This window comes from Antedon bifida, chromosome 8 (assembly GCF_963402885.1).
Source record: "Antedon bifida chromosome 8, ecAntBifi1.1, whole genome shotgun sequence".
Classification (NCBI taxonomy): domain Eukaryota; kingdom Metazoa; phylum Echinodermata; class Crinoidea; order Comatulida; family Antedonidae; genus Antedon; species Antedon bifida.
In genome coordinates this window covers 19,026,055-19,053,326 of record NC_136233.1, presented here as the reverse complement: position 1 = coordinate 19,053,326, position 27,272 = coordinate 19,026,055, and the positions used below count along the sequence as shown (strand labels likewise).

The following is a 27,272-nucleotide window of genomic DNA, read 5'->3' as shown; positions in this document are numbered from 1 at the left end:
ATCTATACATAAATCTAAAGATATTAACAAAGATGTACTGTACAGTAATACCGACATGCTAAAAGTTAAAGATGGGCGACAAGACACCTTTAAACGACAGGTGAAAGCAAAACATTACTATTGATAATACATTCCAATAATTTCACCTATTTTAAGATTATAAGAACCTTCTTTGAGGTGATCTTATGCTTATCATTAACTTTTTGTAGCAGAATTTGGCTAAATTCTGTTATTTTATTGTGATTTCTGTTAGACATTGGTAATTTGTGTATACTAGTATACTAGTACTGTATACTAGAACATGCTTAAATTATTCTTTATTTTTTATTTTATGTCTTTAGGCAATGTGGCCAAGGATTACCAATAGTGAATTAATCACTGTCCTATCAGATAGGTGGTAATCCCCCTGATACAGGGGCTATTTTCTGAACCAGTTCACCGGGGTAACCCCCTACTCTTTTCGAACTAGGAGCGAGTCGGCCTCGAACCCTTGCCAATGTTGTTGGCTCTTTAGGTACTGTAAACGGCGCCCCTGCCTTAACCGCTCGGCCATTTGAATCGCTTCATTCTAGTGCAGTTACTGCAGTAACTAGTAACTGTTAACTCCTTTTTTCTGTTCTGTTTCTTGCAAATGACAATATAGTAAATGGAAGTAATTTTCCACTGATAAAAGAATGAATGAATGAATTGGGAAAAAAGTTTTACATTTTTAGTGACCCGTCATCTCATCACTCTAGGCCATCCAAACATCATTAATTTCACATTTAGAGTGAATGACACAGATGAAAGGTTGTTCTGAATTTTGCTACTTTCAAACCAATTATTGTGGAGAAATAAAAAAAAAGTAAAATTTTTAAGCGCAATTCTGCTGGCCCCCCCGCCCCCCCAAAAAAACAGCAGAATTATTCTGGAATATTGGTGCAGCAGAAATACAGCCTAGAGTACGGCAAAGCTAGTTACTATCAATTGATACCGCCTCACTTTTATCATCCTGATCTTACTAATAACAGTTCAAACAAGCTTCGTACAAAAGTCTATAGTTTAAAACTTACATAAGCAGAAAAGTTATTAAAGCGTGAACAATATTACAACACTTCCAGACTACAAAACATTATATAACACAAGTGTATCATTGCCATTGGTTGATTACATATCATGTGACATGCATTATTTGGATCCATCCTCATGTTAGGTGATACATAGCATGTTAAGGTCTGGTGACTGTGCGGAGTCAATACACTGCTCTACTCTGCGGCCAAATTCTAAGCAAAGAAAATATTATTTTGGGCCCAGTAAATGAAATTTGAATACAAATATCTTTGAAAAATAGAATTAGAAAAATATAACAAGAATAATAGTGATTTAGTATTTTTTATTTGGAAAAGTTCAAATTTTATTTTTTTTCATAAAAACGATAAGGAGTTTAGCTGGTTAAAAATTAGAAAGTCTTTGATTGGAAAGAGACCTCGATGTTGATTTATGCTTTTCCCTCTCAAAGATGCCATTAGCAGAATTAAGAAAGATCATCACAAAATATAATGTATTCCGAGAAATAATTATATTTAGAACTTCATGTTTAAATTTTTTGCCTCACTTCCTTCAACAGGTGAACATACTAGAAAGTGTAATTAACTTTAACAAAAAAAATTAAATGAAAAAACTGCTTCGAAGAAACGACATGAATCCAAATAAAATATTCAAGTCAGCGGCAATATAAAATGCTACTTTATCATGATTTTCGAGATACAACGGTCAGAGGTCAAACATATGCTAATGTTTATGAGTTACCATGGCAGAAAACTGAATTGAAATACTTGCGTTCAAAGCTAAACCAAACTTTAATATATTACTAAACATAATGACATAGGGTCAGTATAAGGTCACAAACATAGTGAAAGCCAATGTTGGTAAACAGTTTATGCCCACGGGGGTATAACATACACAGTGGTAACAGTAAATGGCATCGTAACAAAATTCCAATTTTTTTCGTTGTCAGATCACGACAAAAAAATTATTTTATTCCCTGATGAGATTTAGATCTGACTACATTTCAGGTCAAATTAGCATGCAATTTATTAAATGAATTAAATAATGTTTATGTATATATATTATTAATATAATTTAATTAAATAATTATTTTGTGAACCGTCAAATATCTTTCATGTGTAACCTTCAGACGGAATAGTAATTCAAAAAACCGCAGCATTCGGGAAAAAACGACAAGTGGGGATAAATGTGGTTAGACAAGTTCAACATTAATGAGATTATATATTCTTATATTATATAATAAACATGAGAAAAGGTCTATGTATTCCATGTGTTGTAAATTACGCAAATTATTACATGGGAAACATATCATAATTTATCAATAATATATTAATAAAAAATATTAAGAAATCTATGAATACAGTAACAACAATAAAAATATGTCGCTGATGTGTTAACAGGATAATAGATTCTTCGTATTATAGTATTCATTTTCGCATTACAACTCAATGAAAATATTTTAGCAGCGCTGGCTGATTAGCATGTTTCTCGTTCGACCTCCTCTAGTTCCGTTTTGACCTATGCTACTTCTTGCTTTCTAGCATGGTTTTCAATATTTTTGATTGGCTGATGTCATTTCGCGAAACTGAATTGCCATCCGTTTTCTGTAATGTCCATTTGCTGTTTGTAAATGAATTCATGTAACAATTTGTTGCATGCTGACAGTTTGAATTAAGTTGGACTTTTCAGAAATACATGAAACGATAACATGTATACGCTGGGAATTGAAAAAAAAATCTCTCTTTTTATATTTTCTTGTTTTTCTCTAAAACCGATTCCAAAGTAAATCAGAAATCAAGTATTACTTGAATAATAAAGTTGATAAGGTCAGAAAAAACTGTTAAAAAAGTCCCATTCCCTACAATTGTTGACGTTTTGCAAAAATAATGCATATATATAACTTTAAAAACATTAAACCAGGTCATTCCTTGTCTTAAATGTACATTTTATTGTAAATTATAATAAAAAGATAGTAACAATGCACTACACATATAGCTGGCGTTGAATGTCCTCTCGTGGACGATCTTTAGGCCTAGCTTAGCCTAAATTATTAGAATCAACTTATTTTTCACATTTCACAATAAAATATTTATTTCTACATTAAATGTAGTTTGTGACCTTAAAGATGTATTGTCCCTTGAAACACAAAAAAATTAAAGTCAAAATATACTAAATTTTTATTGGTCATATCAAAGTAATATTAAAGTTATTCACTTTAAGTCGAAAATTTGAGCCAAAAACAATGATTTTATGTAATTAACAGCTAAATTAATTTGATTACATTTCGTCTGGAAAATAGTCGCGAGCAAAAGTAAACAAAGATTTTAAACCATGAGTATACATTATGCATGATGCTAATTAGGATTGTTTACAACTCGTCACGGTTGGTGTTGGTGAGAAGGTGTTTTCACACAGATCGCGAGGAAGTTTTATGATTATGCATACAGAGTAGCCAAATAAGCGCATTGCATTATAAGATATGTTTTGATCGTAAACTTTGACTGGAAGTCAAAGTTATTTTTTTAACCAAAAAATGTCTGTATTTCAGTTAAATGATTTTTTTTTCGACTAATTTTTTGTGAAAGTTAATAACTATTATGATACTTCAAAATGACCCACTTTTTTTCGAAATCTTTTTATTTTAATTTTTTTGGAATTTGACAAAGGGACAATACATCTTTAAATTAGATCTAAAAAACGTAGGGAATGGGACTTTAAAATACTCCATACAGTATGTCAAAATATACAGTAATCCCAAGGATACAAGGAAACTTTATTCATCCCATGCCTAAGTATAATCCCACATTTTCAGACCATCTAACAGCAAATACTCACAAGACTCAATTGCATGATGGGAAACAATCCATACGTTCTAAACCACATTTTAGGTATACTGTAGGTAATGGCGTTATATAGACTGTCGGAAAAATCAGATGAGACATAATTTTAACCATGGACCCTGGGATTGGTAAGCGGGCAATTAAGCAATAGTGCCATTACTTTTTCCTTTATTTTATTTGTTCTTTTTCAATATGTATCACATACAGTATAGACATTTTAAGAAATCTAGAGCGACCACTCAGTTTTTGCATCACTTTGCTGACCTCTAGTTGACTGTATAGTATGTTTATGTTTCACTCTTTATAAATTTTAACTACAAATTGTTCCCGATTCCTACATACAAAAACTTGCATATAATATCAGTAATTAAGTATATTTATGCCCAAAATATTTGTTCAAACATTGCTGAATGATGGAAGCAAAGACTACTGCCAACACATAATGTGAATAACGCTATTCAACGCTAAACTAAGCAACACAAAAAACGCACACGAATATACAATACAAACATCTTTACCAATTTAAGACACTAGAATAATCATATTTAGATTGCCGATTGGCTATCAGTATAGTTAAAACTATATCAATCACATATACGAGATCTCACGGGAAGTAACCGTATAAACAGGATGATATCTGATCATCGTTATCATAGCAAATGATGCGGGATGATACTGCACGTTTAAGGTCATTCATTTGCTTTTGGAAATAGAGTAAGTAAACAAGGAACAAGTCCTTGAAACTAAGACTACCTTGGAATAAATAGTTTCATAAACATTGAAATATAAAAATGTAAAAGTTTTGATGTGATGGGATATTTTAAAATGTTATTTACGATTGAAGAAATTTTATATAATTAGGTCATATGAAGAAACTCAAGATTATATTATATGTCACTTTCCACTACTTGCAGAAGCTTACATCATAGCAACAAATTATTACTTTCATAACATAATTATTTGAATAATACAATTAATAATAAATAATATAGTATAATATTAGATGTGTCATGACAAATTTGAGTTGTGGTGCGGAGGAAGCTACAGCCACAGAACTTTGAAGCTGGACTATAGTGTCAGATCAAACATTCTTAGCAAAGATGAAAAAGTCCATTCCATACGACAAATTGAACTGATTTGATAAAAAAAGCAAGTGACTAAAGCAAGAAGATTGATAAATGCCAATGTAAGTATATGTTAAAGGAGAAATACTGCATGGAAGAATTATTAAAAAACTTCCATGGTATTGGAATTTGTTTATTGCATGATAATGTGCATATCTTATGATTGGACTAGTTTCCCTGCCTGGTGGTCTAATGGACAAGACACACAACCATACAACTGAAATTGCATAGCTTTCAATATATTTACTTCAACAGTACTTTAAAAATTTAATGAGATAAAGATTTTTAAAGAGAGATTATTTGTGCACAATACCACGTTAATCAACAAAAATATATCATTCATAGGTGTGGTCAATGAAAATAGTAATAATTTTATGCAAAATGAGGATATTTCTATGTATTTAAATACACATTTTATGATTCAAATACATTAAAAAACATCCTTAAATTACCTAAAATTATTACCATACTCATTGACCACATCTGTTTCATCATAAAAGTGTCTAACTCACAATGATTGAGGGAGACAGATTACTAGCAGTATTATTAGTATGAATATCAGCCTGGATCAAAGCTAATTGTAAATATTCAACAACAGTTAGCCTTGGATCTGACGATACCCTGTTACATTATTAAACCGGACGGACAACTTACGTTTCACGCATACCCCAAAAGTCCTACTTAACTCCACAGAGACTTGGACTAGGAGATAAGTCTGAGTTAGCCTGTTTCCTAGAGGTCAACAAGCCAAGTAGGACAACCACATACAGACAGTAACATTAACCAGTTACATAGTTATAGTGCCCGGAAGTGCACCCTCTTTTGACAAGAAACATGAAATATAACATTAATGTTATAGCAATAAACATTAATGTTGTATATATCACATTACTTTGGTACATCATATTAATGTCAAAGTACTCAATTATTGAATAAAAATCCAAACATTTGTAAACAAACATTGCGTGTTGTGTTATGTAGGAACAACATTAAAGTAACATGGATTTAAAGATTGACAGTATTCAATAGGCCTAGTATGTTGTACAGTAGAGCACCCTCGTGTGACAGAAAATTTATACAAAAAAAGCATTAAACATGTTAAGATGATAGACTTTGGAAAGTATGTACGTTAATAAATAAATTAAACACAATAAAAGAAACGTCACAGTTGAAATCAAGTATTTTGATTAACTTCAGATAATATACTTGTTTTCATTGATAATTTATAATTATCAAAAATATAAAATCTTTATAATACCTATTGTTACTAATTAATATTTTGGTGCATTGTATGTCTACAATAGAAATTATCAAATCAACAGAATTATGTCAATTATCAAAATATATCAAATTTTGTACCAGCAGAAAATGTCATATGGTGAAGATAATATATTTAGTCAATCTATGGTATCCTCGTACTCAATATTGATGTTGTCATTAACGATATTTCCACCCCATATTTAGTCATAATATTCTCATATTTGGCGATAAATAGAATGTCACCATAGGCATGAATAAATAAAATAACGTCAAGATATGTAGGCCGACAAAATAAACGTTACAAGCAACAAAAAACGGATACGTAGATGTCTGTAGACAGGCAGAAAACGAAACTTATAACTTATCTGATCGAGCAGAATTAATTTCATCTGGTAAATATATTAATTCTATTAAGAATTTGATGTTATCAAAAGACAAAATTCAATATAATTCTCTTAAATTTAAATTGAATTTTATTCAATAAACTGTCCTGGTCAAACGATTAATTCAAGGCCCGCCCCTCATGTGTACTATCTTCTCATCTGAAGGGCGCACATGTTTTACATAATCAGCAACATCGAGTATGTTATATATATATATTAAAAAATTCACTAAACAATGCCTTTTGACTATGATACATAATCTGGAGATTAATATACCTCAACTCCACTATAGAATAGACATCTTGATATGAACTTTAATAACACTAAACAAAATCGTAAATTAAAAATTTGTTTTTATGTGAAAACATTCTTAGTGAAAATTAGCAATATACATTTAAAACTCTTCTTCTCAAAGAATAATCTTTAATGATTGTATATCTATATATAAAATTGCCGTATCGCGAATCTAACAGTTGTATTTCACGATTATTTTTCTCATAGTTTTGTTGTTTAAAATAGATTATCATCAATAACTTGGTTGGTTCAACCTTGAAACTTTAACATTACAAAATTTTTTTGTTATAGCTCATTATCAACAACATATTTTAAGTTAACAGGTAGAGAGTATGTCTAAACATTCTCGGTGAACTTTTGAACTCACTAACATATCATTAACCTAAAATAATATGTGAAATAAAGCCATAGAATATTTTTATACACAAAATAAATGTACAATAATATTATTTGTATCGTAATGATGACTGGTTGCACGCAAATTTTCTTTGAAAAATGGTGTATCAGTGAGTTTGATTTAATGGCAATTCTCGAATAAATTAAATGCTGTTGATACGTTATATGGAGAGCGAGGACACCTGCCTTTCATGATTCATTACACTACATCGTTAAACGTCCAAAGTGACAGAGAAAAAAAAACGACGAACTTCACTTGCATAAAAATCACATACGACAAAAATAAAAGCATACACTGTCAACATAGCTCCTATCTTTAAATAATATTTTTCTAATGAAACAACCAAAATAAACTTAATGACGTATATTTTGTTTAATAAACATACAACTGTTTAAAATTTCAAAGTAATAATAGGTAATGTATTATCTCACGGTCATTGTGGAATTCGTGAATCGTGTACAATAGCGGGTAGGAAACAAAACATACCCGTTTGTTTTTTAATCGATGACAACAAAAAGATGATGAAAAATTAAATGAGTTGAGTATAATGACTCTATATAACCCCGATGCAGTTATCTGAACTTGAGTTCATTCAGATTCGTGAAAAGGAAATGAAAAAAAGGGCTTGGTTATATAACTGCGCAGTCGTGATATGCAAGTGAATGAGGCCCAGGACTGGCCTGGAAATTTACTGAGCGGAGATAATCGTACTAACGGAGAAGTATTATTCGAAGATACGCAAGCATACGGGAGCCATTTTGCTATCGCTATTTTCATACTTAACGAATAGGTTTTAAAATGATATTATTTCTAAAACTATATTATGTATACGTTTCCATGTTATCGTCAACAACAATCTGTTGCATACCACATATGGGTTTCGGATATTGGGTTTTAAACCACAACATTCTGAGAGAAACAGATTAAATTGTATGCCAACATGAATGAATACATTTTTATATAAGTTTTTAGGCCCTTTGGGAGAATAGATGAAGTGAAGCCTCCAGTATCAAGAAGTACATTTGTTTAAAAGGGTATTTTTTCAGTTGCGTTTCACCTCTATGTAAAAATAGTTTTCGTCAACGAGACGAAAAAAAAGATGAGCTCATCTTGCATTATCACCATCAAAGCATATGGTAAAATTTTACTGTAAAGCATTTATTTTCCTTACTAAAACTCACCAACCACGCTCACATGTAGAGGGTCCGCGGCCAAGGAGGGGGATAACCGTCGTCACTTGTGTCTCAAAAGTAAACACATTTAACAACCGAACATTATTAGAAAGCACAGTGTGATAACTAAATCATAAATGTAAATGAAATTGATGTCATATTACTGAATCTCATGAGTATGTATTAGTACACACTAGTTTGACAAATGTCTATATGGGCACATCACATTTTGTTGTCACAAAAAGTTTGATAGTGTAGGCAGAGGTTTAGTTGTGGAAGTTGATCAGTGGATTGCAAAACAGTTAAATAGTTGAGTAATAATGTAATAGCTTCAATGTAAGAACAGGATTTCAAATAGGGAAAAGAGCAAAGGAATACCTCAGAAACCTACAACACTTCCTTCCTTCCCAATCTATCACTTACAATGTAATCAAGTACCAATGGACAATCGCTAAGGTAAATGTTGATGACTTGCGGATTGTTCAAAAGGAAATAAAAAAGCTTTAAAGTATTAACCTATATGATATTTCTACTACCACAATAAAAGGACCTTTTGTTGCAAAAGGATGTAAAAGAAAAAATCCTGTATTAACAAACGTGAAATTCGGTGCATTTGCTTATGCGATGAAGCACGAAAGCCCATGATTGGTTCATTCACCAATGTATAACGGATACGGAATCAAGATGGAATTGAATGAATTTTTGTCCGAATGCACCCGAGGGCTATCATCTACACGTTTTTGAACAACTTTTAAACCATATTTTCCTTAAAACTACGCAAAGAAAACGATAATGTTGGTCATTTATGTTCCCAATTCTTGGTAGTGGTTCTTAGTATCTTAACCTGTAATACAGGCATCACGTCATGTTACAAATGTAACATTGTATTACAGAATTTACCTATGATAATGTTACTGTATGCCATATGTGGAATTACAGTACAGATAATCAGATGGTCAATGTCACAAATAATTACAACCATCATAGATAGAAAGATTTGGTGAAAAGAGAGCTGTATTGTTTGAGTTCAGGAAAATTCTGTGCAATATGAATAAGTGGATAGATGAATTTAGTGAGTTGTTATAATATTTCATTCAAATAAACATAAATTGAAGAAAACTAAGATATGGTAACATTGTTAGATAAATGAGAAAAAAAGTCTGTGTCTTAAAAGAGTTCAAATTAGCACACTGTTGATTTGGAATCAGAAGGGAATTTCACTAAGTTAGAGCTGCCACAGCAAAAGCTCTTAAGCAATTGTCTTTGTACATGAGTAATAGTAAACAAGATCTTTATATTCATTCATTCATTCTCACTCCTGAGGACGATCAAAGCAATTGATGAAAAATGTTGAGAAACTCAACAGTTCTTTTCAGAACTAAGATATGTGGTGTACTGCAAACTTTATATCAACAAGATCTTTATACCAATTAATAATTTCCAGAAGATAAAAGTTTACCAGTGAAATAATAACTAATCAAAGTTCATCGCATTGTCTTATCTAACTGAGAAAGCATGTAGATCAAGGTTCCATTCCTGTAATTAGCAAAACACCTAATCTCTTTCGGATGTATTGACTTTGGTGGTGTCCGAAACAAACTAACAAAAGGAGTGGCAAAGATATCCGGCCACATAATAATGAAAATGAGATTTGAACTCTGAAAGTATGGTTATACTTGAATGTGATTCAAGGGCGGATGTAGGTGGCGCTTCCTAATTTCTTCTCCCATCTCATCACAAAATAAGACAGGCAGAGAGCATGTACTTTGACTTTATAAAAACGAGCGTTATATTTTAATAGATCAAGGGCGGATGTAGGTGGCTCTTCCTAATTTCTTTTCCCATCTCATTACAAAATAAGACAGGCAGCGCCACGGACTTTGAACTTGTAAAACGTGGTTATACTTGAATGTGAATCAAGGCGGATGTAGGTGGCGCTCCTAATTTCTTCTCCCATCTCATCACAAAATAAGACAGGCAGAGAGTATGGACTTTGAACTTGTAAAACATGGTTATACTTGAATGTGAATCAAGAGCGGATGTAGGTGGCGCTTCCTAATTTTTTCTCCCATCTCATTACAAAATAACATAGGTAGAAACACAGACTTTGACTTTGTGAAAACGTGGTTATATTTTGAGAATAGATCAAGGGCGGATGTAGGTGGCGCTTCCTAATTTCTTCACCCACCTCATTACAAAATAAGAAGGGCAGAGAGAATGGACTTTGAACTTGTAAAACCTGATTATATTTTTAGAATAGATCAATGACGGATGTAGGTGCCGCTTTATAATTTCTTTCTATCTTCTACCCATCTATCACAAAATAATACAGGTACAGAGCATGGACTTTGACTTTGTAAAAATGTGGTTATATTTTGGGAATAGATCTTAGAAAGATTATTCTTTTTTTTTTGTTATGGATAAGACAACAAATTTAAAAGTCAAGTCTGTGTCCCTCATCAACTTATTCTATGCACTTAATGTGATCACCATTAACCCTGAAAGTTCTTATTAGAAAGTTTAACAGTTTAATACCAGCTTCATTCATCTTTAATAGAAAAGAAACTAAGTATAGCATACACAATTAAAGCATGTATCTAATGTAGATATCATATTGTCAAGGTTTCAGCGTATAATAAGCTATATAGATAGTGTAACCTGATGCATGTAATTAGTATTTGTTGTTCTGGCAATAGTAGGCTAATAGACCTGTTAAGAGTCCTCAAGAGCCTTTAATCTTCACCGCTACCCCGTCCAGCACTCGAGCCAGAAGGAATAGATATTGTAGGCTATAACAGCAATTACCTTATCATCAGGAAAAGCATGGCCCTATAATCTTCCTGTTCAAAAGCTTAGCTTGGAAAAATTTGGACCACACACAAAACACCACCTTGTGTGCTATAACCTCATGTTAAACAAAACCAATGCACTATTACCCATTGTTTACGATTCTACTATCTCCTATCATAAAAATAGTTAAGTGTTGGTCATATGGTTTATTTTTCCTTCCTTTTTTTAAAATATAAAGCAGTAGTACAGAGCTAGACAATCGATTCCACTAGCAAACTTTTGATCATTTTGTACAAAATCTAACTACTACTAACTCATCAAGCAACTAAGCATTTTTGGTAAATTATTAATTCTACAAAAAGTTGAATTGGCAGATAAAGCATCAAGTACTTTTGCTATACAAAAAAGTATACCTATTTATTTTCAAAAACAAAAACCAGCACACATTTAGATAGTTTAGAATAATAGAGACTACACACCTAGCAATGAAAAATCTACTAGTTTGCTTTGGTGAATTTCAAGACCTGTATAATAGTGCTAAATCTATATGTTGGCATGTCTACCATGAAAATTTGGAAATTTAAACGCCATGTGCAACACTGGAAATCAGGTAAAACGATTCAATTTGTATATTTAGATGCGATATGTTGAAACCGAACTAAGCAAGAAGGAAATATCAAACTGATAATATTTGCTATATATATTATCATTCAGCCAACCTTAAGATTAGTTTATGATAAATGATGATGTTTCAAACTTACAAATGATATAAGAGAAAAATAAAAATTATGGAACTAACCTTAATTCAGTCAGCATCACTAAGAAATTAAAATCTGCTTCAAGACTTTTTTTACATTTTATCAGAATTATTAACGTTTCCTGTGTTGTACTTAATAATAACAGAATTGAAAGGAAAGTCACAATTATACATTTCTAACAGTTTTTCTAGCATAGTATAGCAAAAAATGGAAAATATATCTTAAAACTTTTTACTATAATAACATATATCTTATATATTATGATACTATTTACCATTGGCATATCGATGTTGCCACAAATGGAAAGATTTTAGATAAAAAACAAGGGTTAATATTCAAACTGGACCCGTCTCCGCTTAGGTTATGTATATGAATGTGTGCAATAGAAATGACTCTTATAGTAGGCTTACATGTCAGTAGATAATAACGTACGTAATAATAAGACGTATAACTATAATCGGTCGATTTGGTAACCCAATTAATCATAGACACATCGCCGATACGAAAATATGCTGGTAGTTAAAGGAGTGCGGAAAACAAAAACTAGTACTACAAACACAAAGTTCTTTGTTGCTATTTCGTTTTTAAAGATCGGCCAATTCCTCTATAAAGTATTTTATATCATTTACAAACACATTGTAAATTCGTCAATTATTGTTGTAGAGCAAGGCCTGATAATTTTAACATGTGCGAAAATCTTATACCCGCACTTCATGTTTAAACTAAAGACAGAAAAAACATATACTCTATGTACCATTTAGCATGCAATTACAAGATGGGTACATAGATAATACATCTACCAGGTACTGTACGCGTCAATACCCCTGGACGATCGATCATTGCAGTGTGTTAAAAGTTAAAGCATTGCAGAGAGAAACAAAGGACAGAATTCAACTGCAGAGAGAATGGTTTTTGTATGCCCTTTATAATTGACCTTGTGACAGTGGTTATAGTATATAGTTATATCCAGCAAGGGATATAGTACGTTGAAAAGTCTGATTTTACATTTTAACCCTTAACGATAAAACATAGATGCAGAAAAATCTATGAAAGCACAAAGTTTTTTTGGATGCAGAAAAATCTAAAAGTATACATTGTGTTGGTTGTGTGTATGTTTTAAAGCAAAATTGTACAATGATTATCTTCTCCATGTCATGTTACAAATGACTGATCAATGCATGATTTATATATTTCACACTTCTCAGACAAAGGTCGCTGATGGATCAACATTTGTGTCTGTCTGCTTTTCAGAGTTATGTTGGTAAAGTGGAATTTTTCCATTCACCCCTCACAAGCGCTATTAATGCACCTGTGGCATCATGTTTGATTAGTCAAGGGCACCTGCTTGATGAACCATGCCGGATTTAAACACGAGATCCACGGATTAAAAGACCGAAAGCCTACTCCACTAAACCACATGTTTTCATTGACTGGAAGTGAACGGGTTAACCGACAGCTTAGAAAACTTGGCAAGGGTTTGTATTTCATACGCGGTCAATGAGCTACATCGTGGGATACTAGTAACCTTATTTTGGTTTTCAACTACTCCATTTACATATAAATTGAAACAAATGGTGACAATTACATTTTGCAAATTAAAAGCATCAAAATAAAACACTAGCAAACACTTACACATTTTTTTTTAACCTACTGTAAGAAATAGATAAAAATTAATTCCATTTTTTTTGGGTTGTGAAAATGTTGTGGTCCTTGGCCTAGTTATAATAAAGTAAGTGTGCTTAAATTTAATCTAACTTCTTTCAGCTTGATTGCGGTCAGACTACAACATCAATACTGTTTTAATCGTGAGGTTGGGAGTTTGTGTCCAATGCTCCTAGGCAAGCCCCAGGTATATAAATGAGTACCTGGTTAGGTCAAAGCATCAACTACTGCACTGATTACTAGCTGCAACATTGTGAAAGTATGTTTCCATACATATTTGATCAAAATAACCGGGGTAATAATGTGAAAGCGTCATTAGAACATGAAATCTGCGCTAAATACATTATTATTTGAACTAAGTTCACCCTTTTTAACAGTCACGCAAAAGGATTAGTAGCCTAGTAGCAATTCTATATTCTGATTTCAGTTTACCACAACAATGAATTATTGTTCCAGGGTTCCAATTAGGCTAGTAATACATATGGAAGGAAACCATACTCTTTATAACTTTTTTTTTTTCATTTCCTATGTAGGATAATTGTCACTGACAAGACGAACCAAACACTACCTAAATTCAACAAAATGTCAACAATGCTGTTTCATGTCAAGATAGTTTATCTAATCCAAAATTAAATTTTTCTTGAAAATGTATGAATATTTGCATGTCATTTTGAAAACGGATATATTATATTCAAATTTTTGTTGTTGAATATGCCATTTTGATATTCCATAACAGTTATTCACTTACACCAAAAATTGGATTAAAAAAAAAAATGATTTACCTGAAAAAACTGCAATTTAAAAAAAAAAATATAAATAGGGGCATGAACAGTGTGTTATGTCTAGCCTACTTGATTGACTAATATGTGGGCTTAGAAAACCTTTACAAGGCTGAGCTAAACCCATACAATCGCTCAACTCAAAATATTTTTACCATTGAACAACACACAGACATGTTTTTGAACCGTATTCGAGTACTTAACTTTTCATTTCAAAATTACTTTATCGCATACAATTAAACTTAAAGATCATCCTAATCGAAAACAAGTGTATTATAAATTCATACTTATAACAAAATTACCAAGTAAATTTGCTGCTTTAAATTCTTTAAATTTTATTTTTAACATCACATACAATTAAAGTAAAAATAAAATAGATATAAAACAGATTCAGAATTAACAAAGTACATTTGCCATACATTCCTTAAATTTGGTCTATTAAGAACGTGCTTTAAATTTCCGGCTAAGAACGAATGAAGGTCGCTGGCGAGAAATGATGGAATTAGTTTAGAAGATGCTATCGACCATGGATAAATGTATAGCAATACCACAATGATCCACTTTTATTGGCAATTTGCCAAGGTTTATTCAAGCTTTACCTGAAGCACCTGGCTGGCGTACAGTAGTTGCACATCTTTGTATGATTCCAATATACGATATGATTCAGATTAAATTTATTGTCATATGTGTAAACATACAATGAAATAGTAATTACTTGAAGAAAAATATATGAATAATAAAAAATTATACCAAAACCATTAAAACAAACAATTCATTTACTGGATACTAACCACGCATTAATAGCCTTAATGCGGACGACAGGAATGAACCTTTTGATCTGGTGTGGGTGTAGACCAGAATGGCATGAGAATTACAGGTGGGCTATTATTTATTGATGATACATTGCTTATAATTGTACAAATAATAATAATAATAATATTCTGGATTTATATAGCACCTAATGTTGTGAAACCTCTAAGAGCTGAACATTATTATCTCAGTCATTTTTTTGGATCAAACAAGTATGGAAACATACTCCCATAATGCAGCTCGTAATCAGCACAAAGTTGTGTCTTGATCTAACTGGGTTCCCATTTATACACCTGGGTGGAGAGAGGCAAACGTAAGTATCTTGCCTAAGGATACAAGCAATGCGGCAAGAGTTGGATTCGAACCTTGATCTCACGATCAGTAGCTGAACGTCCAATGCGTCACACCCCCCGTAATAATAATGTTAAGCATGCTTGATGATGCAAGATTGTATGTTGTGATAAATCATGTCAAACTTTAAAGAGTTTAGTTTGTGAAATGATAATTAAACATCATGAGATGTTGCAAAATGTTATTGTGCACATTCTAGGGTATGCAAGATTTGTGAGATTATATAATTGCGAGAAGTACAGGAGTAATTTCCCGAAAGATAGTAAATTAAAAACGGTACTGGGTATGATCAACTAGTGTTCCTGCTCTTCATTTCCCAATATCAAAAATAACAAAAATATTTCAACAATTATTCAGTAAATTTATTTCATATTAAGAACACACTGGAATGCATATTATTTCAATTATGATATTTTTTAAGAATCAATTTGCAAACTCCACTAGAGAATTATGTGTTTTATCCATTGAGATATTAAAGATTGACTAGAGGGCAAAATCTAATGTTATTGAAGATCAAACAGTGATTCTCCATAGCTATCAGATACACCAGTTTGAAGACCCTACGCAGTCACGCACCACTACACGTACCAATGCCATAACATACTGTTGTTGGAGGTACACACCTAATTGGTGACAGTGGCTTAGGCTGCTTTTGTGCTTTCCTGGCAGCTAGTGACTATGATTTTATATTTTCTTCTTGCGTCGTGTTTGTTTAACTTGTTGATTTGTATTATATTTTGTAAAATGTATCTTTACCTGAATAAATAATAATACTACTCTTAATCTTATACAATCCTTGTATGCTCATTTCCAAGAAATCCTTAGTTTCATTGCCACTGACAATATAATTATTTCATAAAATCTTTAACCAAAATGTTCTAATTTATGTGTTCTTCGTAATAATATAAATTGTTATTTTAACATACCAAATAATATTTTTGAACAAAATATATAGAGCAGCCATTTTGTGTAGCCCCTGGCATCACTTCGCCTCTACCTAGTTGAAAATCTAGTAGTACATCTATGGTTTTATCTCATATGTTATGTAGTTATGAAATTTATTTGTTTTGCGAGTTAATGGAAAATTGGATGACCATTACCTATCCGGAATATGAATATATTTTGAAGGATTATGAAAATACTATGTAAATAAATATAAAAAAACATTCAATATTTTAAAATATTTAAAATCATAGCATAAAGTACATAGACTTGCATCGTTCTACCCGCAAAATGTAATTTCTAATATGTTAAGCATGAGATATACGTTTCAACATGAAATGATACGTGAATAATTAACATCTATACCTACAACCTATAACCTGGCCAGGGTCACATTATAGGTATTATAATTTGTAACTTAATCGCAACCATGAGACATTTATAAGGATAGGATGGAAATCTATAGTAATTTTCTATTAATCAACTAATTAATAGTGTTAATATAATTTAAACAATGGTTCGTCGTAGTTGGTTGTGTTCGTTTGGCAGTATATTGGTTCTGTACTGTACATAACATCCCCATGACTTGCACAAGATTGAGCTCTACAACTCAGACAAGCATGAATCAACAACTCGCACAAGACATAGCCCATGACTTGTAACTGAAGGAGCCCCAAATTCAGACAAGTTTAAACCAATGTCTAGCACAAGAACCCCACGACATGCACAAGAAGACTTGCAGCAAGATAGAATCCATGATCACCTGCATAAACTAGCATAAGAAAGAACACATGACCCCAAGACTTGTATCAGAAGGAACACATGATCACCTTCACATTCACATGGAGCCACTCGCACAAGAAGGAACCAATCACTCTCAAAAGAAAGAACCCTTGAAGGACCCCATGAACATCTGCACCAAAAAGTACATGAATAAAGGCCATGATCTGGAATCAAATGCATTGCACGGTTCCTAAAAGAAAAATCTCCATGATTCAGGGAAAACAATGAACAAATGATTGGCACAAGAAGGAGCCCCACAGTTCATACAAGAATGAAGTCCAATGAATACAAAATAAGCACTATAACTCAAATATGGAATATCAATTTTAGTACATTTTAGTTGAACAAGGATAAAAGAGGTTTTCTTTAAAAGCTAACAATTTAAAGAAAACCCTGAACTGAACTGGAGAACAATGTATTCACAAAATGAAACATTATGCCCGCACATACATAAAACAATGCACATAAACATTGAATTATGTTCATAAAGTATTTGGGAATACCATAAAATCATGAAAAAAAAAAACAAAAGCTTTCTTGTGTTTATCTGCGACGATCAAAACATGTGCGTGCAGAATAAAACAAAACAATTTAGAAAACGATTGCAATAAGAGATAATGTAAAAAATAATAATAATTCTACTGCATTTACTGCAGTAATAACATGGCATAAGATGAGTCTGTTTTATTGTAGAAGTTTATGAGGCAGTAACGGCAATAACAATGTGTATGTGCAATAACTAATTGCATTTCACAGGTTAAGGAGTACCCAAAATGTAATTACTGCAGTAATTGCAGTAGAAATAATTAGTAACAATGTTTCTAGTTGGTTCAGATGTCCATCCTGTGTAAGTGAAGATGTTGATTTTACATATAGATATAGGGATGTCCCAAAAGACATAAAAGTAAATGTATTCTAGAAAGAAATATTTTAAAAATGTCTACAGGATTAATGTGGTTGAGGATAAACTGGTGAGATCGAGGGAACTTAACACAGTGCTGGTTTTAATTATGTCATTATTGTCAGTCGAATCAAGGTTCTGCTATCAACAAATTAGCAATACCTCTTTGTATAACTAGTATTAATGCATTTTTGTAATTGAAAAACAGCAGGTTTAAAATCTGACTGGTGTATTGTAAGGCAATTTTGATACCACACATAAAGCAATGTTTTCGCTAAAATAAAAAAATTGAATTTTAAATTTTAAAAATATTCCTAGGGGAGCAAATATAATAACACCACATGCATTAAAATTGGCCTTTGAATCTTAATAATCTGTATTTAAATAAATAGTTGGAACAGATTATACTTGGTTTTTTTTTCAAATTGTGGCGCATTTAGCCTGTGCCTGGTTGCACCATCTCAAAACGAGTACCATGCTTCATAAATCAGTTTTAGTTTTGCGATGCGAGAGTATGATGCCGACAGTTAAGAAAGAACAGATGCAGTGAGGCACACCATACATACATAAATTTATTAGGACATTTTTAAAACCTTTCGGTTGTGTGCGCGATAACCCGACATTCTTAGTAGAAACAGCAACAATTCTTTCTTTTCGCTCACAAGCATTGGGTTCAAATTCCAAGGTTTTCTTATGACAATTTTAACAGATGCGATCTAGAAGATATTTTTTAGTACATTTTGAACAGGACTGTTACATTTAAACGCAAACAGTACTAGAAACATTAAAGCATAATTAGCTGTTAATATTTCCGCTCTTTTGCCCTTAGAATTTATTTTTGCTATGTTTCAAAACATTTTCAAAAAACAATTAAAGCATAAATTAGGATGTTTTTAAAACTTCTCGGTTGTGTGTGCGATAACCCGACATTCATAGTATGTACGATTAAACACAAACAGTACTGGAAACATTCAAGCATAATTAGCCGGTTATATTTCCACCCTTAGAATTTGGGTTAATTCTTGGCTACGTTTCAAAATATTTTTTTTAAAACTTAACCATATGTGCATCTGCTACATTCATATTCATAATAAAAATTATATGCGTTGTTCACCATCAGTTGGGTACATGTACCATATTTCATAAAAGTACAATTGTATCATATCTCACGTATGGAATTCATAGAAATCAAGATGCGGGCTGCCCAACCTTGTAATTTATTTATTTTTAGCACACTTATTTTACCGACACTACAAAAATAAATATTAAATAAATAATGAATTGATAAAAATTAGTTATTTTATTCTGGATCATATGTTAACAATTTTAGCATAATTTTTCAGTACGTCCGGGTGAGAATTTTATGGATGTCATCTATTATATGCCAGTTGAGTTCAGTTCTAAAACATATTGCAACAGCATTCTGTCTGTTGATAATCCTAATGGAAGGACCAGTCTATCTATCTTAAAATGAGACCCTCTATAAGTACCCACAGGAGAGCTACTTAAAGAAACCAATAGTAGCCTAATTATCTATAATTAATTCTTGATGAATCAACAAAATAAGGGATGATAATACAATCAATACTTAATAATCTATAATCAATCAAAATAATTTGTAATGATTACCTAGTTATACGTAGGTGTGCCATAAACAATTACAGTAAAATGCCTCCGTTGGGAAATCCCTTTTTTAGAGACACCATTAAGGGAGACAATTTACCATAAAACGAAAAAGAGGAAATATAGCAGAAACTCTCCTTTGGGAAACCTCTATTATTAAGGGGATAATATCCCAAAAAACGATTTAGTGGTAATATGTTTAACCCTACGGTCAGCCCTATTCAGGTGTCTCCTTAATGGGGTTTTATTGAACAAAAACTGTAATTAATGAAAGAATTATCAAATTGCTCAAACAATAACATTATATAAAATCCTATTTTAAAAAGTTAAAGATATGTCGGACGACACAAAATAAACAACATTCTTTTTTTAGAAGTTATCATAGATTGATTGATAAATTTCTTGGAAATCATGTTCCTATTGAATTTACAGCCATTATTTTAGTTTTTTTATGTTATATATATTGACAAGCTCAACACGAAAAAAGTATTTAATCCCGATGGCCTTGCTATACTACTCAATAGGATAGGCCATTTCCTGTAAAGCTTCCTTTTTAACTCCATTATTTTAGTATCTTTGTTTTATTAGATGAAAACTGGTATAACATAACCGGACTATAAGAAATCTTTAACACATTGTTATACATACAAAATTCTGAGGGCGCTATTTAGGAAAATTATAAGAAACTGAAATGTATATTGTGACGTTTACGTTGATATGTATATGAAGCGGGATTGACCAACTAAATGATGACACGCGCCATTTTGTAAATAACAGCGCTATGCGATCGCTTCTTAAGATTTTCGGGGAAAAAAGATCCATCACCAAATAATGGGAATACATACTTTATAAAAAAAATGTAACATTAACAAATTTGTATATACATTGTATTTGACATCATGAATTCGCTGAATAAAAAATCAGCGAATTCACATTAATGCGTATATACATTCGCATCTGGAATTTTGTACTAGAACATCCAGCCACTCCCAAAAGCACTATTACTGTCTGTCTTTGCAATATAATAGAACATCTTTTAACGAACGAGGGGCACTATATATGTATTAATAATACAGACAAATTCAGGACAAATGAGACACTTCATTGGGTCCCAAAGATTTCCCCTTAAACGTTCCCATGTAATAAATAGTATTGTACAACTGGCATTTACTGAAAATAATCTTGATTCTAAACGATTTAAAATGTATGGTAACATCTCCTAGCCAATTGTTTGATATATTTATTTTTTATACAATTTTTATAGTTCAGTTCTCACTGAATGAACATAATATATTTGGTGGGATTTAGGGAAAAACTCATTGTACGTTTAAGTTTACATGTTATTTATAACAGCCTAATCGCAGAGTGGTTTTTAATTTCTCGTTTCCACTATTAGGAAGTGTACATTACACTACAATATTACGGCATGGGTTCAAATTTCTTCATGAGTTTACATTCAACAATTGTTGCGGTTAAGAAATGGTTGTTAATATAGAAATAGATGGCGCTCTTCTTATTTGCAAAAGGAAATATTGAAGGCTACATAAAAGTACAATGCTCATGAATGAGTGTATTGTTTTGAAAAATTACAAAGTTCCTTTCTGTTGTGTCGAAAAGGAAGTTTAGTACAAAGAAATAACATTACTGTCAAATTTGAATATTCTTTTGGAAGTCATTTAATTGTTAAAAAACTTTTAGTTTTCTCGGAGAAATGAGCTCATGACTCCAACAAGAATGAGCCCAATGACTCCAACTAGAATGAGCCTAATGACTCCAACAAGAATGAGCCCAAATGACTCCAACAAGAATGAGCCCAATGACTCCAACAAGAATGAGCACAATGACTGAATCAAGAATGAGCCCAATGACTCAAACAAGAATGAGCCCAATGACTCAAACAAGAATGAGCCCAATGACTCAAAACAGGAATGAGCCCAATGACTCAAACAAGAATGAGCCCAATGACTCAAAACAGGAATGAGCCCAATGACTCCAACTTATATATCTTAAACTGACATTGTATATAAAACTGTATGAACTTAAAATATTTTCAAGGAAACTTGGGAAATAAGGCATCTCAGAATATACAATTGTTTCCACTTCCTTCCTAACTTGTTATACAAATAACTTATGATTTAAATGGCAATATTATGATAGATTGACTGTTCCATTAACGAAAATATTCTCTCCATTCCATCAAGGAAAACATTCAACCTTCATTCAGCTATTGACACTAAATCGGATTTGAAAGGGAAGTCAAAATCCAGCAATTATAGACAAACAATGGAGTACAGTATTTAAAACATAAGTTAAAGTAAAGTCTAAAACTATGGTGGCGCCAAACAGCTAAATATTCTAGCTAGTTTGTTAATTATTGTAATATTGCTTTTTAATTTATATGTAAAAATATAAAATAATAAAAATTGATATGTATATAGATGTAATTATTGGCCGTGATAACCCATGATCACGGTCAACTTTGGTAGCACCTTGAGCACTTCTAGTGAATATGTGCGCTTTATAAATTATTATTATTATTAATACATGTTTGCGATATTAATTTTCCTATCCATATTTGAGGTAGCTGTTGGCTTGAGATTTCCCAATAACGAAACAGCCCCTAACCCCTGTCACCAACCCTGCCTCCAACCCCCAATACTCATTTCTTTTTGGCCTACATTTGGAGAAAAGGGTGGGTCGAAACTACAAATCGGAATCATTCTTGGGTTGAAACATCTCTAATTTATTAATCAACATACTTCCCAGATTTTTACGTCATCATTTTGGGCATGATAAACAGCATAATGTTTATCATAATCACGTTTTCGAGTAATTTGGGAAAACAGATGTGCGTGTTGCACACTGCTGATTTTACTCTTATTTATGTTTCTACATCTTGTACTTTTGCCAATCAGGGAAAAAATATACAGTAATTGCTAAATAAAATTATTTGTTGTGCAATAATTTATATAAAAAAAAAACAAACTTAAAATGGTATTTACATTATTACAAAAAGTACTACTGTATTTAAAAAATCAAAATCATAAAATACACAATTAAAAGGTACAGTACTTACTTTTTTTATCTTAAAAAACTTCACAACTGCAGTTTTGTTGGGCTGCTCAAAAAATATTTGTTAACGTCTACTTTTCCTTCACTCCAATAAAATGCTTGTTATAGGGCGCGAATTAAATACAACTGCCGAAGATTTTGTGAATACATTTACAGAGAAATAAGATGTTTTTTTCTAACGTTTTAATCACAAGGCTGCACTTAAAATACCCACTGTATGGGGAAGGGTTTTCGTGGGTTCTTGTTTTTTATCGGCAATGTCAAACATGCTTTGTTTTTTATTGCCAAGGTCGACTGTGCGCCTTAATTCTGTTAATTGATACCAGAAGATGTTACACCATTGGCATGGTTGACCATGCAGATAGTCACTTCCTATGTACACAGGGAATTGAAACAAAATAGTAGATATGACATGTTGGTATTTAGATCCGAAAAAAATGGTCGATACTTACCTTGAAATGTAAACTGGAAAGCAAGTGCCACTGCCAGATTGGTTAGTAAGATGGTAGACTTCGCACAACATGTGAAGATTGTGAAGGGATTTAACAAATAACTATTACACAATAGAGGGTGAAAAAACAAGAATAGAGAAACTATGTCAAATTATTGATGAATTGAAAGAGAGATAATTAGCTCAAACGTAAAAGGTATCTGTATTAAAGTACAGTTTATATTCTCATCTCTCTTTAAATACATTCAAACAGTTCGGGACATTTTCTCAGTCTTGTCTCAAATTTGTATGTTGCATTCTTATAAATTTTAATGAACCCATCCAAGATTTTTTTCAAATGGGGTTTAAAGCTTTCCCAGGACCATTCCATTTTCATACCTCATGGGCAATAGCAACACATTCTCTCTACACGCCAATTTACACAGACGAGCTTTAACGGTAATACAAATATAGAATCTATGTTATTCCTTAGACCACTTACACACAACGTGGAGAGGACGGGCGGTTTCCGCTCAGGATAGATACAGATTCGACGTGGGACAGGCTATATGATTTTCTGCTTGCCTTTACCACTCATTTGTATAAATTTGCCTTTAAACTGTAGTATAGATTTCCTTCTCTGTAAATTAGTTTAATGTTGTTGACTTACATGTATAAAACAAGTTTTGGTATTTCTGTGAAGGCAGACTGATCCAAATGCAGTGCTTCAACGCCTTTGGCATATCTGACTTGCTCCCTCTTTTGCCGCCTAAGCTGAAAGTCAATGGAATATGTAACTAAGACATAAAATTAGATGGTGCAATGGAAAGGTAAAATTAAGTTGTCAAGGAACTGAACTGATCTGGTCGACTTGAGTGCTCTGTGTAACTGACCTCAACTTACTGTAACTCAAAGTAACATAGATTACAAATTTGAGTTTGAGTTTTCAATTGACATAACTTTAAATCGTGTCGCATATGGGTAACAGTGACCAGTCTTTTGGTACTAGTTCCTCCATCAAATCACGTTAATCTTACAGTCCAGGTCCAGTTACATTTAGTGCCATGTTGACATCAGCAACCGTAAAGTTGATCTTTTTGTTTCATTCAGTTCAGTCGCCGATTTTATAGGACCGCTGAGCTTTCACTTCTGAAATATCTGTGCCAACATTATTCTATTACATTTTTACTAGAATAGCCTGAAAAATAACTACAGTAGAAGGGAGAAACCATCGAGACCAAAAAAGATGTTTCTTCTCAACGTTTTAACAAGAAAGTGTACTCTAAATCAAGGAACATCACAAATGGTTCTACTTTTTCTTTTAATTTAACATATTTTTAGTCTTTTTGCCTTGCTCACTATTTTATGCTCACCATGTACTTAATACCATTCTGTGCTGCGCTGTAAAGAACGATACCGATTAACAAATCAAGAGCGATGAAGATTGTTGGAATAATCAAAGGTGTGATACTATACAGATACTTAAATAGATGCAGACAGAGAGGCGTCTGAAAGAGAAAAACAATTTCTATTTAATCAATCAATAATTGATCAATAAATTAATAATGTAATGTTATTCAATCAAAAAATATTATAAAAATTATAGAGTAAAATCAACAGTTTTACAAGGTTGAGACTATCAGCATGTAATTGAAGGTTGATTGTGCCATTATAAAACTTTACATTGAGACGCATGGTATACCGTGTAGATAGCCATATTTGTCTGTTGAACAGGTGAATGGGAGTGTTTGGAAGCAGATCTATTTTGCCGAAAATGCATATGTCAAGCTTGAGGTTGATGCTTGCTTGAGATTTCTCAATTTTGCTAACCGCAAAACTTTAAAAAATAATCTTTTTCAGAAACATCTAGGGCCAATACATTCCTGGTCTGACCCTAATTCATGATTTCTACATTGTTGTGGCCTAGGATCTAGGCATGATAAACAACAGATTTTGGTAGTTTTTAGGTAATATTTTTTAATGAGATTGGTGAAAAGTGAGACTTTGGATGCGTGGCACAAGAGTTTGAGGTTGGATCAGAAAGGTCTAGGCTCACGCCAGATGCATGGTACACATGACATGTATGGAAATGACTAATATTGAATTGATCATTTTATTTCAGAATAAATATACTTTACCTCATGAAAAATAGCTCCTACATATGGTGAAATACCTTGCTCCATTAGAGTGATTCCTTCAATAACTACAGTAGAGAAAATATCACCAAACAAAATTACTTATCGTTATAAGATTGTATACAATGAATTTCTTTTCTAAATAAAGAAAAACAAGTCCCAATTTTCCTAGTTACTTAAATTTTAATATCAGAGCAATAATTAACTGGCTATAAAAAAGCACCACACAATTTAATGTCTGGGATGAAAGAGACTGAAATCAAACTTAAAGTCCAATTATTTTTTAGACTGGTTATAAAATGCCTAAATTCATTCTTTAATTTTTAATTACTCACTACCTACTACTCACTATATTATTACAAATGTTTTTTATAAAGTATGTTTTGGGCGGTAACTCAACTTCACTCTAAATGAACATACATGCCACACATCTGGCCTTTTTTGCCGCACCATAAATGGATGTTACATACCAAGTGTCTAAAGTGGTTGATATACACTCTAAACCAATCAAACCAACAATGGTGATTATAAAGATGATAATAATAATATGATAAAACTGTACATAGTTAGTGGAGAAGTTGATTTTAATCGCGAACAAAATCAAACAGCAAGTATTAATCTGGATTAGAGCCTAGGCTAATAATAATGAACACCTAATATATTATGAATGGAGAAAAAAACCATCTTTAAATTAAAATTAATAATTAATATTGTTTACTTCTTGTCCATGACGTCAAAGGAGTCACTACTTCAATTCTATCTGCTAGAATACTTGACAAGTATGTTCTAAAACAGATAAAACGCAGTAATATTGCCAGAATAACACTAAATAATACCGGAGCAGCCATCACAGAATGCTAAGCTAGGCCAAGGACTGCTGTACAAGTTTCACAAGCAGCGCTCACTCTACCGACCGACCGATGATCAACGAATGTGAGGCCTGACTTTCTTGTCGTTCCTTCCTTAAATCTTTGTTCTATAATCGATGATAGACAGTCAGTACCAATCATTCACAATAGCAAATTTCTAGAAAAATATGGGTGTTGAAATCAGAAGAAAAGTTAGCAACACTTGATTTGATAGTTTAGGCCTAACTTTTAATTATAAAACCATGCCTCGCATGTTGCAACTTTCGTGTTTAAATTCTGTATCAAACATTCCTGAAAAAAATATGGCTATTGGTACGGCGAACGTACTACTGATCAAATTAATTATTTACACGGAAAGCCGACGTGATAGTGACAAGATCCTATAATAAAAACTCCTTTGTATGAAATGGTAAACACATTTTTTATGATATGTATTATATAATGTTTATTTATTTTCAAAAACAGTTTACATAACATAACATAATAAAAAAATTACATTTTTTTCTTATGTCAGCAAAATGAACATGCGGAAAAGAATAGGAAACCATGGAGAATTATATATATTTATACCTCCATCTTTTTGCAGTTCTTACAATTTCTAATCATTTATATTAGTTAGTGCTTGTTCGCAAATTTTTCTCAAATCATGGAGTAAAGAATATTATTCTTTACTCCATGCTCAAATCTAGGACAAATTGCCTACCAATAGCTTTTTTCGCCAAAGTGTTCAGAAACATGCATCTACTAACATCTATCTATCAATTAGTTCCAACTCAACTCCTAGAGGAAAATTTGCTAACAAGCCCTGACTATATGTTTATGATAACAAATAAGTCATATTCAACCATCC

At 32.1% G+C, this 27,272-nt stretch overlaps 1 protein-coding gene across 1 annotated transcript in view; it reads right to left on the bottom strand.

Annotated features, from left to right (window-relative positions):
* LOC144849721 (GPI-anchor transamidase component PIGU-like) overlaps positions 1–26,672 on the bottom strand; it is a 74,135-nt gene extending 47,463 nt beyond the window's left edge. The window contains exons 1-5 of the mRNA XM_078706743.1: positions 26,272–26,672; positions 25,557–25,621; positions 24,792–24,926; positions 24,089–24,192; positions 23,441–23,541 (exon numbers count right to left, since the gene is read on the bottom strand). Of these exons, the coding sequence (XP_078562869.1) occupies positions 23,441–23,541; positions 24,089–24,192; positions 24,792–24,926; positions 25,557–25,621; positions 26,272–26,401 (535 nt within the window). The 5' untranslated portion in view covers positions 26,402–26,672. The remainder of the gene's footprint in view (positions 1–23,440; positions 23,542–24,088; positions 24,193–24,791; positions 24,927–25,556; positions 25,622–26,271) is intronic.
* Positions 26,673–27,272: the final 600 nt, after the last annotated feature.